The following is a 15,719-nucleotide window of genomic DNA, read 5'->3' as shown; positions in this document are numbered from 1 at the left end:
ATTTTCGTGCAGAGACCGGATTATTTTCGTAGGGATTGAATTCAGATCATTAAAATTCCTTTTTTTGTGCATGTTTGCTAACCAGCGTTTTCACGCCAGGCTCTACTGCCAAATAAAACCGCTATACTCTCCCTGGTTTAGGAATATCTGCCCAGTTATTAACAAGACACAATTTCTAGTTACTAAAATAATGCGTATTCCTAGAATGGGAGCTACCATGTACTTGACATGGTAGATTTGTGCTGCTGTTCTGACGGACTTGCACATGACCAGATAACTGTTAACCTCAATGCTGTTTGAATCTCTCTTTGAGTGAAGAGATTTGCAGGACTGCATGTAGTTTACTTTGCCATTATTGAGCTTGTTTTTGCAGGCTGATGTAAGCCTTTGTGTCTAAACAATGGCTAAAATATGTAGAGGAGTGTTATGTTCCTAAATTTCCTTTCCTTTTTGTTATTCTATTGAAAGGAGGGGGATTTCTCTATTACTGTGAAAATAGATCCAAAGGCACAGTGACATACCTTTGATCCACACTGACTGGACCAAACAAATCAATGGCGACAGAATCCCATGGATATTTAGGGGTGCAGCCTTCTGACATTTGTGGTTGTAATGTTTGTATAGTTTTGTCAGCAACAACACAATTCTTAAAATGTCTCACATACCATTAATTTGTTTGGTCCAGTTGGTGTGGATCAGAGATATGTAATTGTGCTTTTGGATCTGTTGTCATGGTGGCCTGTAGTAAAGGTAGTTGAGAAAATTGACCCTTTCACCGTTTTGGAATTTATGGATGAAGTTTGTGTTTCAGAAGGCTTGCCTACTTCTGTGTTAAGTGACAGTGGTGTACAATTCCTATCAAATACAGCCAAGGATTATTTCAAGAAAGTTGGAATAGTACATAGAACTACTTCCTTGTACAACCCAAGTGGGAATGGTGCAGTCGAGAGATTAAACTGAGTTGTTAAAGGGGTCATACAATCTGCTTGTATTAACAAAGTAGATTGGGACGTCCAATTGCATTAGGCAGTCTGGGCGTACAGAGTAACAAAAAATGATGCTGCAGGTTTGTCTCCTTTTGTGATTAAGAGAGGGTCCAATCCCAGATAAAAATCTGATCCTGGTTGGTTGTGTGACACTAGAATTCAACATTGGACTTGGGAATCCGCTTGTAGTAGGTTAGTGTAAAGGCAGTCTAAAATAATTGTTATATTGAAAAACATGGAGTGAAGCCAGTCAGCATTGCTGTGGTTGATTGGATTTGTGTAAAGAAGCCTTGTAAAGTAAAGAAAGGATATAGTCACTTTTATGAACCTGAGGAGGTAGTGGAAGTGCTCTAAAATGCTGTTAGTGTGAGGAGTGGAAAAGTATGGAATTTGAGACAAGTTGCTTTAGGTTCCAGGCAATCATGGAATAGAGTTTCTTCCCACATCTAATTCTGAGGAAAATTTGCAGTGGTTGGATTCAAAACTTGATCTGGATGGGTAGGGGAACCGTGTATGTAGAGATTAATGTACTAATATGAGAAGTAATGAGCTGGAAATCATGGACCGAGGTGAGGAAGTTGTGGAATGTTAGAGCAACCACGAGGTATTGGAAGTAAGGAAGTTGTGGATGATAGGACGTTTCTGTGGAGGGATGTAGAGAGGCTGCAAAGAGTGAGATGTTGAGAACAAGAAGTCCTCCCAAATGGTTGGAAGATTATGTATGTGAAGGTGTAGATGCTTGTGGTTCTAAATGATTTTTTTGTTTTTTGTATCTTGGTTTTGTCGATCTTTAACTGATTATTAGGTCGAGCAGACGTACTCTCAATGCGTGAGCATTGAGGTGTCTGCTTCAGACCTAATGCTACCCGTATTTGGGAATGTGGACACGGCTCAGAAGCGTGCTTTTGCAGTCTCAGTTTTGACCGCGGGAGCGAGCGTCTGAGCCGCGCTTGCGCAGACGAACTCCCAGCCCCTCGCTCGCATCAACGGCGCACAGACACAGCCAGCCCCCACCCCTCTGCATGCACGCACACACACACACAGGCACACACACACACGCTGCCGCGCCCCCCCCCCTCCCCCACGGTGATTGGGTGTCACGGGCCCCCCCACCCCACTCACCGCATCGGTGCCCTCGTTTTTGTTTTTTTACTTTACTATTTCGCGATATTTACTTACCAAACAAGCCCCCATACTCCTCCCCCCCCCTACCCCCCCCCCCCCAAAAAATCTCCACTCGAATTCCCACGGTATTCTTCAACCCAATAAAATGGAACTAATGCACGGTCAACTGTCTGCGACAAAGTACCCCACAAAGATCGGTAAAGTTGCACCAACTCACCAGGCCAGCTGGATGCAGTGCGGACCTGCTCAGAGCCTCCCCCCGGACCAGACAGCCGCCGCCTGTAGCCAACAAGCCCCCCCTCGGGCTTCTTCCAGCGCACCCCAAGCTGAGCTCCTCCAGCCCCGCGAAGCGGCGCCACACATGTTAGGGACACCGCTGCGAGCAGGCAGCGCCTGGATGAGAGCGAGGGCTTCGGCCGGAGAGGAGCGAGGAGGCGAACCAGCTACCCAAGTGCCTAAACATGTCCGGGCGGCGAGCGAGGCTCTGGTGGCGTGCGTGGCTCTCGCGCTCTCCCTCCTTCCTTCCCTCTCTCCTCTCGGCTTTCCTCAGGATCGGGGGGAGGGGGATCCTCGGCGCGCGTCAGGCCCCGCCGCCCGCCTCCTCGGGCTCAGGTTCTTCAGCTGCAGAAGCTCCCCCAAAGCCTGCGCTCTCCACGCCCACAGCCCCCGGGATCCGTAAACATAGGTTGGGGTGCGCACCTTTCACTCCCAGATCCACTTCCACGGGAGTTCTCTGAATGGGAGGCGCCGGTAGGAATGTGGGAGGCGCCCAGAAGCCTGGTGGAAATGAGCGGGGAGGAGGTCTGCACGCCCTGTGATGCGCCGCTGCCCCCGTGTTCAAAAGTGAGAGCCGTGCAATGTCACGGAATACGTTTCTCTTCGGGCTAGCCGAGCATGATGTACTGGCCAGGGAACCTCTAGAGGAGAAATCGCTTTCTCCGACTCTCCTCCCTGCTAATCACGCGCACTGAAGTATGTCGACGCTACGATATTGGGTACTCCCTATTTATAGGGCTTGGGGGAGAGAGGGTGTTTGTTTCCTCTGTCTGTACTTCTTTCTCCTACTTTTCTTTTCCATTGTCTATCTTTACGTTATCATTCTGTCTTTTTCATCCATGTACTATTCTATGTATGTGTCTGCACCTATAAAAAAAATGCGTGCCGCTGCCTCTGGCTGCTTTTTTTCACAGATCAGCGGCACCTATCTCTGGCACAGAGTTCTGCAGTGTTTTCTTCTTTCCCCACTCACGCCCAACCCCACCCCCACCCCCACAACCAGCTGGACTGGGTGAGGAAAACTCGGACAGTATGGCTCAGTGACTAAGTCTAGACCTACCATTATGTCTTGGGCACTCATTACACTGTATGTGTGTTTCTCTAGCCCAGCCTCTCACTCTAACAATGCAATAGGTCTCGCATTTACGAAAGTTTATGCTATTGGCATTGTAAATGAGAATGCCTTTTATTTATTTATTTAAAAAAAAAAAACACATTAATAAAAGGCATTGTAATCTACAATGCCAATAGCTCAAACTCTAGTAAATGCGAGACCTATTGCATTGCAAATGCTTGTTAGAAATTGTAGATCTTTAAACTTTATTTTAAATCTTTGTGTTTATTGTTGTTTTAGAAGTTTCCTTTCCTTTTTGTTTTTGTTTTGAAAGTAGGGGGATGTGTTATGCTCGATCCTTAATAGATGTTGCTAAGCAATGCAGTTGGCTATGTTTTAGCAATAGAATATGGTCATTCTGGGGAGTCAGTTTTACTGCTGGACACGGTATTGTGAAGACGTTACTACTGGTGGTTCCAGACAATAAACCTGTGTACTTGAACGTGCGTCCTGTTGTCGGTACTGTTCCAGCAGAGCTCTCCAACAACCCTCGAAACTCGTATCACTTAACCCAGGAGCAACTTATTTCTTACTCAACGGTAGGGCCCATAACACCGAAAGTCACGCATATACACACAACACTGCTCCTGAGTCAGTGAAAAAGAAGGCGAGCTGCTGGATAGCGGTGAACCTAAATTCTATACTTTAAACATTATCTACATTTATAAATTTTGATCATCATGCTAACCTGAAAATAGGACACAAATACATCAAGGTACTCCGCTGTTTGGTCGATGGACCAACTAGTAGGAGTCCGTTGATGGCGATTAAGACCAGCTCAATCACAGTAATCATATAAACTTTTAACATTTCTTATTCTGCCATGACATGTATCTAAAATAAAAAAACAGACTCGAGTTGAAATTTAAAATAATTTTATCTACTTCATTTGAGAAAGGAAAATTTTGCAATTTATTTAGTACATGTTTAAGAAAATGAAAAATTAGAAAAGTAGATTACCCATCTGTCATAAGCGAATGACAAGAGTCGCACAGGTTCCCAAACTGTCTCTCTATTCTCCTCAATGCTTCCCTTCCAACATAAAAACTTGGTGAGCGATCATCTTCTCTGCTCCATCGAAGTTAAAGTCAAAAAAATATTTCAAAGTCTCTATCACCATAAAATTGTCAAAACCGACAGCATGTCGTGGTGCAAAATAAAATCCGTGGAGCAATGTCTTTTTCTCCCTTTCATGCAAGCCCTTTTATACCCTTTTTCTCTAACTATCTAACTTATTATTGAAACTTTTAGGGTCAACAGTTCTTTCTGATTGGTCCATTAGAGAGGTGGTGATGATCACCTCATGTACTCGTCCATACCAATTTGTATTTTAGCAATGTCACTCTTACTTTCTTTCCCATGGCATTCATCTCCAATTTATGCTGGTCATTTTCCTTTTGTAACACTTTTTGTTATTATTTTCAAATACGTTTACTCTTCTCACACGGGTTTAAAAGCAGTCATCCTTTGGCACATATCCTGGTGCCAGGCCACGCTGACCTTAACATCTTTCACTCTGTGCACAGGCCATTCTATTCAAACGTTCAGTTTACAGCGCATGCGTGGAAGCCATCTTTTTCCCCAAAGCGCTGTCAATGGTTCCGTAAACAGCCATTTTTCCCGGCCAGGTCCCGCAGGCCTCAATGGGAAGTAATGCGAAAATAAACACAACAAGATATTAGTTTAAGAATTACAGCCCTTCTGTTTACCTCCCGCCATTCTAATTTTCCCAGTTAGTTGTTAACTAGCAAAAGTCAACAGATAGCGTCATTTTGCTTACCAATTTTATTTTTTCTCTTGGCACAAGACTTGTGTATCAAGCACAATTACACACTTATTTATTTTATTACAGCTTTATATTAGTATAACTCATTTAAATTCGCTTAGTTAATTAATTTATGTAAGACAGCAATTCGTTTTCCCACATGTAGTGTCTATCTACGTGCATTTTGTTGATTATTTCACATGCTTTACTCTGGTTTTTGTCTCTCCCCTGCTCCATCAGTACCCAACAAGGACTCCTAGTTTTGCCTTCCTTTTGTTGTTCTGTAGCCTGCTGCTGTGTCCTGGGCTTAAACATGGCAGGTTAACTCTTAAACATTAAGCCTTGTGTATCCCAACCTTATTGATTATCTAAATCTGGTTTACTGCAGTCATATTTTTCTCTTATTGGCTGGTTAATCATTTGTGTCAAACAGTGGCTAAAAAGTGAAATAACAATATTATGTTTGCCTCCGTCTTTGTTTTAGGTGCCCTTGAAGTTAATATTGACCACTGCTGCTCCATGACGGTGTTGTGTGCCTGACATTGGACGTTCATATACAGGAGCTGTGCTAGCCGCTCCTGCCAGGTGACTCCACACGCCTCCGGGCTCGCAATGGGCATTGGCAGGAACACCTCTAAAGCGATGGAAGCCAGTGACACAATGGACGGCAATGACGAAATCAAGCATGCAGGATTTTTCACTCTACCGGTAAGAGGCTGGCCTAGGTGCCACCTATAGCTCTTCAAATTCCATGTGTAATGTTACTATTCATCATCAGTCATTGGACACTGATGTATATAGGTTCAAAGTACTACTCTTTTAGCAGCTGTCAGTGTAAGTAGAGTATTTTAATATGTTTTCAAGACTTTCCGAAAATATGTTGCACAAGGAAAAATCCTTCTTAGTATAATCTGTAATGTTTTAAACTATATCTTTTTTTCTGAATATTGTGTTACTGATATTTGCATAGTGCACAATAGTGAGCCACGTATTTCATATTGGCATATGATAGAACAAGATCTAATTATTTTTCTAACAGTTTAGGTCTATTGGTCTTCTTAGTCAGAAACAAGGATATTGCAGCATAGATGTGCAAATTTTGCAGCACAAAAATGGAAATTTTATGGTATTATTGCGGGACTTTATTCACAGCTGCCAAGGTTTCAGATTGCTTATGCTTAACATTTTCATAATTTCAGCGTAATTGAGTGACATTCAGTGGCTATGAGTGACACTTTTTCGTGAGCAAAATCAAGAAATGAAGACATGGGAAACATATTAATATCAGAAATTAAACCCATTTGAGCAATGATAAACTTTAGGAAGAACTTCAAACTGCTACAAAGCACACAAATCAAACCAAGCAGTTAAGTCACATGAATGTAGAACCGCTACAATTGAGGTAATGTGACCCCAGTTACATGTATTCGACAGGATTATCAGGGAGCGGTGTGCACTGAGCTGTGTAAAGTGCCAACAGCAACAAGATGCTAAATATCTGTAAGGGCGGCCAGAGGTGTACATGAATCAATATTGTTGGGACGTAGTCCTAGTTGAACACAAAAAGATACCATGAGAGTTTGCATGTGAAACCGCATCTTCAGGCTAGTCCAAGGTAACCAATTTCAGTCGCGATGGGACAGGCAAAAGGCAGAATGGTCTAACGGAAGTCTGAAAAAGGGCATGTCAGGAGACCTCTCTTGTTATAGCCAGGGTCGTTTCAGTATAATTTGAATACCTGGTGTGCTTCACGGCGAGCGGGTTCAGAAACCTGTTGCTGCCATATTGGTATAGGTTGCGGAGAGTCATGGGGTGTTCACCAAAGTCATGGTAGGGTGGAAGCTACCATGTACTGATCATGTGGTGCACCCAAAGTAGTGGCGGCAGTACTAACTGGAAAGAGCTCCTTTACAGCGAGGAGGTACCATCCAACGTAACTCTAAAGGAAATGTTAAAGAGAGAGGAAGAGGGGAGGGAGAAAGAAGTCCTGGAGTGTCATTTGTTCCATCATTATGAAGACGCGTAGCGTGACAAGAGACCGATCACAACGGACTAATTGAGGCTGTTGTGCAACCTCCTGTGTTCACCTCCTGTGAACTCTTCTGCCTCGACATCTCCAGTGATGGCAAACCAGTATGTGCTCTACACCTCATCTATCACCCGCCGGGGGATAACCTCATCTTCTCTCAACAACTCATGGACACGATTACTTCCAACGCCGGTCGGCAGATCACTCAAATCTACCTGGGTGACTTTAATCTCCATTGGAACGATCAGAAAGACACAGTGGTGAATAGTCTTAAATCTTTCCTTAATGCGCTTGACCTCACCCAAATATGCAACAGCCCAACACATGATAAAGGTGCGATACTCGACCTTATCATCGCCAAAGAGGACTCTACCCAACTGGGGTCAATCCAACCCTGTGATTGGTCAGATCACCACATCATCACCTTCTTTATCAATGAAAAAATCAAACCCTCCCCTGCTCAACCCACCAAATGCAAGATTTGGAAAAGGGACATGAAGAATCTCAACCCTAACTCCCTACCGCCCCACACTTACAGGCTCCTCCTTCCACCTGCTGGCGTCTCTGATGTTCAAACGCTGACAGACCTCTACCTCGACTCCATGACCTCTATAATCAACGAAGCAGCCCCACTGCAACTAAAGAGAGTCTCCACCAAGAATTCGAACCCCTGGTATGACGGCAGACTCAACGAAGACAGGCGAGCTATGCGATCGGCAGAGCGCACTTGGAGATCGGATCCCTCATCACTACATCGCAAAAAGCTTAAGAACAAGAGAAATGCCTATTTTAGGAAAATTAAGCGTGCGAAATCTGACTTCTTTCGCCTCCAGCTTGACCAAGCGAAAAACCGACCAAGAAAATTGTTCGAACTAGTCAAAAGTCAAACGAAGCCGCAACCCTTACAACCAAACAACCCAACAAGCGATATCCCACACAGTGAAGACTTTTCCACCTTCTTCAAGCAAAAGACCGACAACATAAGGAATGATCTCCTCAATGATGTAAGCCAACACCCTGTGCACATCAGAATGTCTAACGCCCAGCCAAAAAACAACGCATCGTGGGCTTCCTTTGACATCTACTCAGAAGATGCAATACTCAAACTGCTCGGTACCCTGAAACCCTCTAATCACCTCACAGACCCCCTGCCTGCTAACGCGGTAAAAGACTTCACCACCATGCTCCTCCCACTCTGGACTAAAATCATTAACGGCTCCCTTCAACAAGGTCTCATCCCGGACTCGCTCAAGGTGGGGCAAGTCACGCCCATACTCAAGAAACCCACAGCTGACCCGTCTGACCTAAACAATTACCGTCCCATCACAAACATCCCCACCTTGGCCAAACTGCTGGAAAAATGTGTACAGCTTCAACTAACAGAACACATTGACAAGTTTGATCTACTCAACACCCACCAATCAGGCTTCCGAGCGAAACACAGCATGGAAACGGCCATGACTCACATAATTGATGACGCCCACCAAATCCTTGATCGCAATGATTCATGCCTCCTCATCCTCCTTGACCTTTCCTCAGCTTTTGACACGGTCAAACATGAGAACCTCTTTGAGCTGCTAAACACTAGAATGGGTTTATCCGGGACTGTTCTCAAATGGTTCACGTCCTTCCTACATAACCGGACTCAGAAGTTCAAGATTAACAATGTGTTGTCCTCGCCTGTGCCAGTCGACTTAGGCGTTCCACAAGGATCCTCCCTTTCACCCACACTGTTCAACCTCATCATGGAACCGCTTGCCTCCTTGCTCCAAGCATCCAATGTACACTTCCATATGTATGCCGATGACACTCAACTCTACCTAAAGGTACAATCCCCGGATGATATCAAACTACTGAATTACACTCTCACAAAGACCCAATCGTGGTTGGCCGACAACCACCTCAAACTAAATGCTCTGAAAACTGAGTTCCTTCTGATAGCACCCCCTGCGAAATCTACCACCATCCAACTTTGGCTCAACAACTTAACTGCACTCAATGTCCGGCCCATCATCGTGGACTCCGCGAAATCCTTAGGTGTCACACTGGACGCAAAGCTCAACATGCAACAGCACATTAGCAGAGCAACGAAAGGAGCTAATTTCCAAATCAACACATTGAGAAAGTTGAAACCCTTCCTCCCAGCCAAAGACTTCCAAAATGCAGTTCAAGCCCTAGTCCTCCCCCGCATTGACTATGGAATTGTGACCCTCAGTGGTCTCCCTTTAGCAACAACTGCACCCCTAAGAGCTTCCTTGAACGCTGCCGCGAGACTCATCACGGGCTCAAGAAAACACTCTCATATAACTCCTGACTTGAAATCTCTGAAATGGCTTCCCTTTGAAGCCAGAATACAACTGAAAATCGCTTTGATGACACACGCGGCTGTACACCACAATGCACCTAACTACCTCACTCAAAAGCTAACTATATCAGGAGGGTCGAGATCCAATAGAAGTACAAAAAACTTACTCTTGAAACCTCGCAGATTCCGGAAGGAAAAAACTTACAAACGCTCCTTCTCAGGAATGGCGCCGAGGATCTGGAACGCACTCCCTCCCGAAACCAGGCTTATCTCCTCCACGGCCTTCTTTAAGAAAGAGGTGAAAGCCATCCTCATGGCTAAGTTCACCTGAACTTTAATGTCTGTTCCTCATTGACTTTCATGCCGCTTGGGTATTACTGGTTTCATGATTGTCTAATGTCAAATAATGTCATACTTTGCATGACCTAGATTTGTTTATTCCTCTTGTTTGCCACAAGTACATGATGGTCAGTCGATCCTTCTATGCTACTCACTAAATATCTATTATTAGACTATTCATGTTAGCCTACTGTATATCGAGGCCCCTTCCCCTTGCACCCTGTAACTTTTAGATACTTATAGTATAAGTTCTCCTGATTTTTATCGTAATTGTATGTAAGACTCAGTATCGTCTTTTATTTTTCGCTTATCTGATTGTTTACTGACATTCTATTAGAACATGACTGCTATCCGATCATGCTACTGAAGTTTGTATTGCACCCAATATTATGTCGCATCACCCTCATGCTATCGTCACCCCCTGTTTCTGTGAAGCGCTCTGATATCTGTAAAGATCTTGTTCGCGCTATATAAAACTCTGAATAAATAAATAAATAATGGCGCGCAGAGCAAATTGTGAAAACCATTGATTTGACACAGTTACACTTACTGGTCTGTGTCTCGTCTACTAAGTGCCGTGAATGGTCCGACCAGCCCCGCGACTACGGACTTCCCCCTGCCGGGCAGTGCACTGGCTGCAGACGGTCCAGGACTCTTGACGCACCGCATCCTGCAGACATCACAGGCTCAGTTGAGGCACCACTAAGGCGACAGCGGGGTCCATAAATAGAAGTACCATTACACCGCATTGGAGCGATCAGTGGCAGGAGCTGCCTGGGATGTTTCAAACTTGTTCACAGCACTGCAATGCCCCACCCGCTCGAGCTCAGCTTTCTATAGCTTTAGTTCAGTTAAAAAAACAGTGATATCAACATTATTAAAACTTCAAATTTAAAATATTTCAGTACTCCTCTTCTATTCAATCATTATAAACACATTTTCATGAATCAAACTCGTATAAACTTAAAGCTGAACTATATATCGTGCTATTATCAATTCAAGGTAACTAATGCATTAAGATAGAACATGTATACAGTTTTGTTATGATAACCTACACAGATTTGATTACAACGGTATACAATTACGTAATAACACAAGAATTTATCGCCCACCAGGGACTGTGCAATTTTGCTTTAAAGAGTGTTGTGCTAAAGGTCTAAATTCTAGTTGTGCAAAAACGCAATTTAACTGCTACAATACACAGAACTGTGCAAATTTGCTATAAAGTGTCATATGCCAAGATCGGAATGTGTAAGATCACCTAATTCCAAAATATTAAATTAAATGTGGAAAATCATAATATAACAATTACATGACATAGTCAACATTCAACACAATTAAAATTAAAATGGGGAAAGCGAGTAGAGTTTGTGCAAATTTTGCAAAAGTGTCATATGCCAAATACAGTATAATAATGCATTGATGCTCAAAATTTAAAGCAAAGACAACATTTTCATAGTATTATCGATTTTCTAGCAGCTCTGCATTTCAATATAAAATTTGCTACATAAAAGCAAATGTCTGGACTTTCCAATGAACATAGTAATTTCATAGCATTTATAGTAGATCGAATATTATACTTTAAAAGGATAGGCTTCAGATAAAATTTCCTAAGAAATACATAAAATTTACAGAATAATAAAAAATGGTAGCAACTCTGTTTAGAAATGTTGTCACATGGGCACTCCACTTTGGTACTTTTTTTCATGACAGGGAAGGCTACGAGGAGATGGACAATTCCCAACCTGAGGCGTGTTAGCACAAAACGGTGAGAAGGTCTTGACACGTCTACCAAATATTCCTGAAACCCACTTTTGAGTTCCAGTTGTTGATAGAACACAAATGTCTTTTGGGTGTCAATTAATTTAACTCGTTCCCCCCTCTTATAAGTCATAAAAGTATCCTTTATCTTTTTTAGATAGTTGTATTGTATGTCCGGACTCCTCAAATATATTAAAATCAAATAGAAGGTTGTACCAGTGGTTAATATAGCTTAACCACGGGATGTGAGAACAGTGGTCCAACCTTAGACAGTCCTTAATTATAGACTGAGTAAACTCAGTTTCGCTCTTAGACCAAATAGAGCACCATAAAAGTAGGGGGCGTAGAGCGGCCAAATCAGTTATGTAATTAAGGCCAGTTTCCAAATGAATTAACTCGGTAGAGGCTGTGGCTGGTACACTCAGTAACCGTTTGAGGAAACTATTTTCATCTAGCTGAAGTTGATCAGCAGGACAGTGACCCCATATTCCAGCCTCATACAGGGCTGAAGAAACACATCTTGCATTGTATATGGTCACCATATCCTTTATGAGACAAGAGAACTGGGAATTGAGGAAAAAACTGCACCACTGTTGAAATACCATCAGCTATGTCAAGACTGAAGGTGCTATGTCCAGACACGTGATTCCCATACGGGCCTAAAGGGAAATAGGCAACCTATCGCCCAGAAAAACTAATTATGAAAGTTGGACAGCACCCTTCAAAAGTTACACATTTGTTGCAAAAACAGTTTTTAAGAACATACAGATGAACAGAATTAATAGTTTTCCCAAATATTCAGAAAGACACACAAAAGTAGTGACTTGAATTTTCTTTCTTTTATTCAATTTTTATTCTTTATTTTCTTTTTTTTGATAGTTGCGGATAGCCGACGCGTTTCGTCCGATGCCGGACTTCTTCAGGGCTTATAACAAATTCTCTGGAATCAAGTTTCACATCCGTCTTAGTAAGATTATCACGTAGTTTCTTTCATTACTGATTTATAAGTAAGATCACAAATTCAAGGAACCAGAAGACCACAACCTGACGTTCCTGTATGCGCTAGCCCCTTGATTGTTCTGTGGGCCAACCTTTTTCCCTGTTGACAACGACTGTGACGTGAATTTGTGATCTTACTTATAAATCAATAATGAAAGAAACTACGTGATAATCTTACTAAGACGGATGTGAAACTTGATTCCAGAGAATTTGTTATAAGCCCTGAAGAAGTCCTGCATCGGACGAAACGCGTCGGCTATCCGCTACTATCAAAAAAAAGAAAATAAAGAATAAAAATTGAATAAAAGAAAGAAAATTCAAGTCACTACTTTTGTGTGTCTTTCTGAATATTTGGGAAAACTATTAATTCTGTTCATCTGTATGTTCTTAAAAACTGTTTTTGCAACAAATGTGTAACTTTTGAAGGGTGCTCACCATATCCTTTACCCTGCGATCCCCTAATTTAGCAGCAAATCTGAATATACTATTAGTGTTCCTAGCCATCTTATATCTAATATTTTCATATTCTCTGGTCCAATTGCCACTTCCTGCAAAAGTAATACCTAAATAGCAGAAGGACTTAACTGCTTGTATTTTGGAGCCATCTAAGAAAAAAGACCTTGGTATTTTTGTTTTTTTGCCACATGTCATGATGAATGTTTTTGATTTATTAATTAAAAGTTTCCTGCCTTTGATAAAATCTGTAAAATTGTTGATAAGCCGTTGAAGGCCTATCGGGGTACGGGAAATTAAAACGGCATCATCGGCATACAATAACACTGGTACTGGTACAACCTTATTATCTATCATCGGTGCATCTTCTGGGATCTGACTGAAAACTATGGCTATTTGATTAATAAATAATGAGAATAAAAGAGGGGCCAAAACACATCCCTGCCTGATGCCCCTTCTCACATCAAAAAGGGAGTTCGTTCGCCAGTTGGCCCATATCGAACACTACAGGATAGTCTCTCATATACTCGTGCCAGGAAGAATACTATCTCTCTAGGGGACCCAGATTCAAGCAGTATGGACCACAAAAGAGTGGTCCACAAGATCGAAGGCACTGCTCAAATCTGCGAAGCATAAAAACAGATTGCCCACCTTCACTGATGTATATTTATTAGTGAGCAGGTCGAGGTTCACACATTGTTCTAGAGTACCTAGGCCCTTCCTGAATCCAAATTGGACAGGAGCTAAAATCTTATAGTCCGAGGCCCAGGTTTCCAACCTTTTTAAAGGAATCCTGCTCAAAACCTTTTTTGACGAGTCCAACAGAGATATTAGGCGATAGTTGCAGGCTTCAGAACGGGAACCGTTTTTGTATAGGGGGCGATTAGTGATTGTCCCCAGGACGTGGGAAAATTCCCCACTGCTGCTATGTTAAAAATCCTTGTAAGGATTGGGGCCCATGAGTCCATTTAGTTTTTATATAAGTCAATCGGGACCCCATCGGGGCCTGGGGCTTTCCCCCCCTTGCTATTGACTAGCCCCTCCTGTACTTCTTCAACATCAATTAACAAGGGCAGTGTAGGCCACGTAAAATCATCGTTTAAAGATAAAGTTAAGAACACCCTATCCGGATTAAAAATATTAGAAAAATTATCGATCCATGCTGTGCAATTTACATATGATGTCAATTCAGGAGTACAGTCGTTAAAAAAAAAAAAGGGCTATTTACAGTTTCCCAAAATAGTTTGCTGTTTTTGGTGTCGGCTGCCATACTTAATTTGTCCCATGCATCTGCTCGAATCTCTCTTTTATGGGCCAGAATAGCTTGCTTATATTCGAGTCGTAAATCATGAATATAGGGTTGATTACGAGGTTTGGTCCTCAAGGCCAATTTCAACTTGTGCAGTGCCTGGGTACATTTTGTGTCAAACCAGCCTTTTTCGGGCCTTTAATACTTCTAGTTAGTAAACTTTTAATTGATTTATTTATCTCTGAGAATGCATCTAGCAGTGTGTAAGGGCGGACCGCTTCACTAAGGCAATGGTCAATTTCTCTCCTGCAATTGATAACCACCTCCTTTTGGACCTTAGATGGGTCTACTCCATCCCATTTAATTCTCATACCGTTGGGCCTAACAGGAATTATATCAGAGATACATTCTTCAGTGTTAGGTAATTTATTACCCTAACTTAAAAGTACACTAGAAATACTGTTATGATCACTGACCACCTGTTCAGATATCCATAGATCAGAGTAAAAACTATTGTTTGAAATTAAAATATGATCTATGTTACTATCAGCATTCCGCCCAGTAAACGTTGGGCATTTAATATGGCCCTTTCTCATAGAACAATCCAGTAAATCGAGATCAAATTTCGCCATCATCGTGTTTAGGGTCATACCATAATCACAATGGGGAAAATGTAAAATGTCCTCATTATTTCCATTGGTGATATTATGAGCCTTCATAAACCCACATGAATTAGTTTGCATTAATGGGCAGACTCGAATATTGAAATCACCAGCCCATAAAATAATGGCAAGTTTACTAGAAAGTGCCAGTACCCTATCTATCTCCTTTACTAATGCGTATAACGATTCTCCCCTACCGTTAGTAAATATATTATTATAATGGTTAATTAAAACCAAATCCTTACCCTTTATAAACTCGAGTCTCAATACTTGACTATGATTGTCAATTGACGAATAGCTTTTAATTTTACACCCTACTAATTTGTTTGATACGAGTAACAACAGGCCACCTTTAGCTCTTCCCTCTGTAGAGGGTACCGCACTTAACCAATGTGATGTGTAACCTTCAACTAATACCGGAACTATACTCAAGGTTTCCTGTAGGCAAATGAAATCATTACCAAAGGAGATAAAGTCCCGCCAAAAATAGGGTATCCAGCTTTTTGCCAAGGCCTGCAACATTCCATGATATAAGTGTATAACCCTCTTGTATTATAGTTTGTGTTCCTTGGTTAATGTCGAGGCTCATAGTTGCAACTGCGTCCACCGAAACCTCATAAGCCTGCTGCCCAGTTGTAAGTTCTCTCTCAGAGCTC

The 15,719-nt window shown here is 42.3% G+C and overlaps 1 protein-coding gene across 2 annotated transcripts in view; it reads left to right on the top strand.

The window, feature by feature from the left end:
* SLC23A2 (solute carrier family 23 member 2) overlaps positions 1-15,719 on the top strand; it is an 876,666-nt gene that overhangs the window by 388,920 nt on the left and 472,027 nt on the right. For both annotated transcript variants that reach the window (XM_078666639.1, XM_078666640.1), the window contains one exon: positions 5,751-5,974. In XM_078666639.1, coding sequence (XP_078522765.1) covers positions 5,879-5,974 — 96 coding nt within the window. In that variant the 5' untranslated portion in view covers positions 5,751-5,878. The remainder of the gene's footprint in view (positions 1-5,750; positions 5,975-15,719) is intronic.

This window comes from Lissotriton helveticus, chromosome 11 (assembly GCF_964261635.1).
Source record: "Lissotriton helveticus chromosome 11, aLisHel1.1, whole genome shotgun sequence".
NCBI classification, from domain to species: Eukaryota; Metazoa; Chordata; class Amphibia; order Caudata; family Salamandridae; genus Lissotriton; species Lissotriton helveticus.
This window is presented reverse-complemented; position numbering and strand designations above follow the sequence as displayed.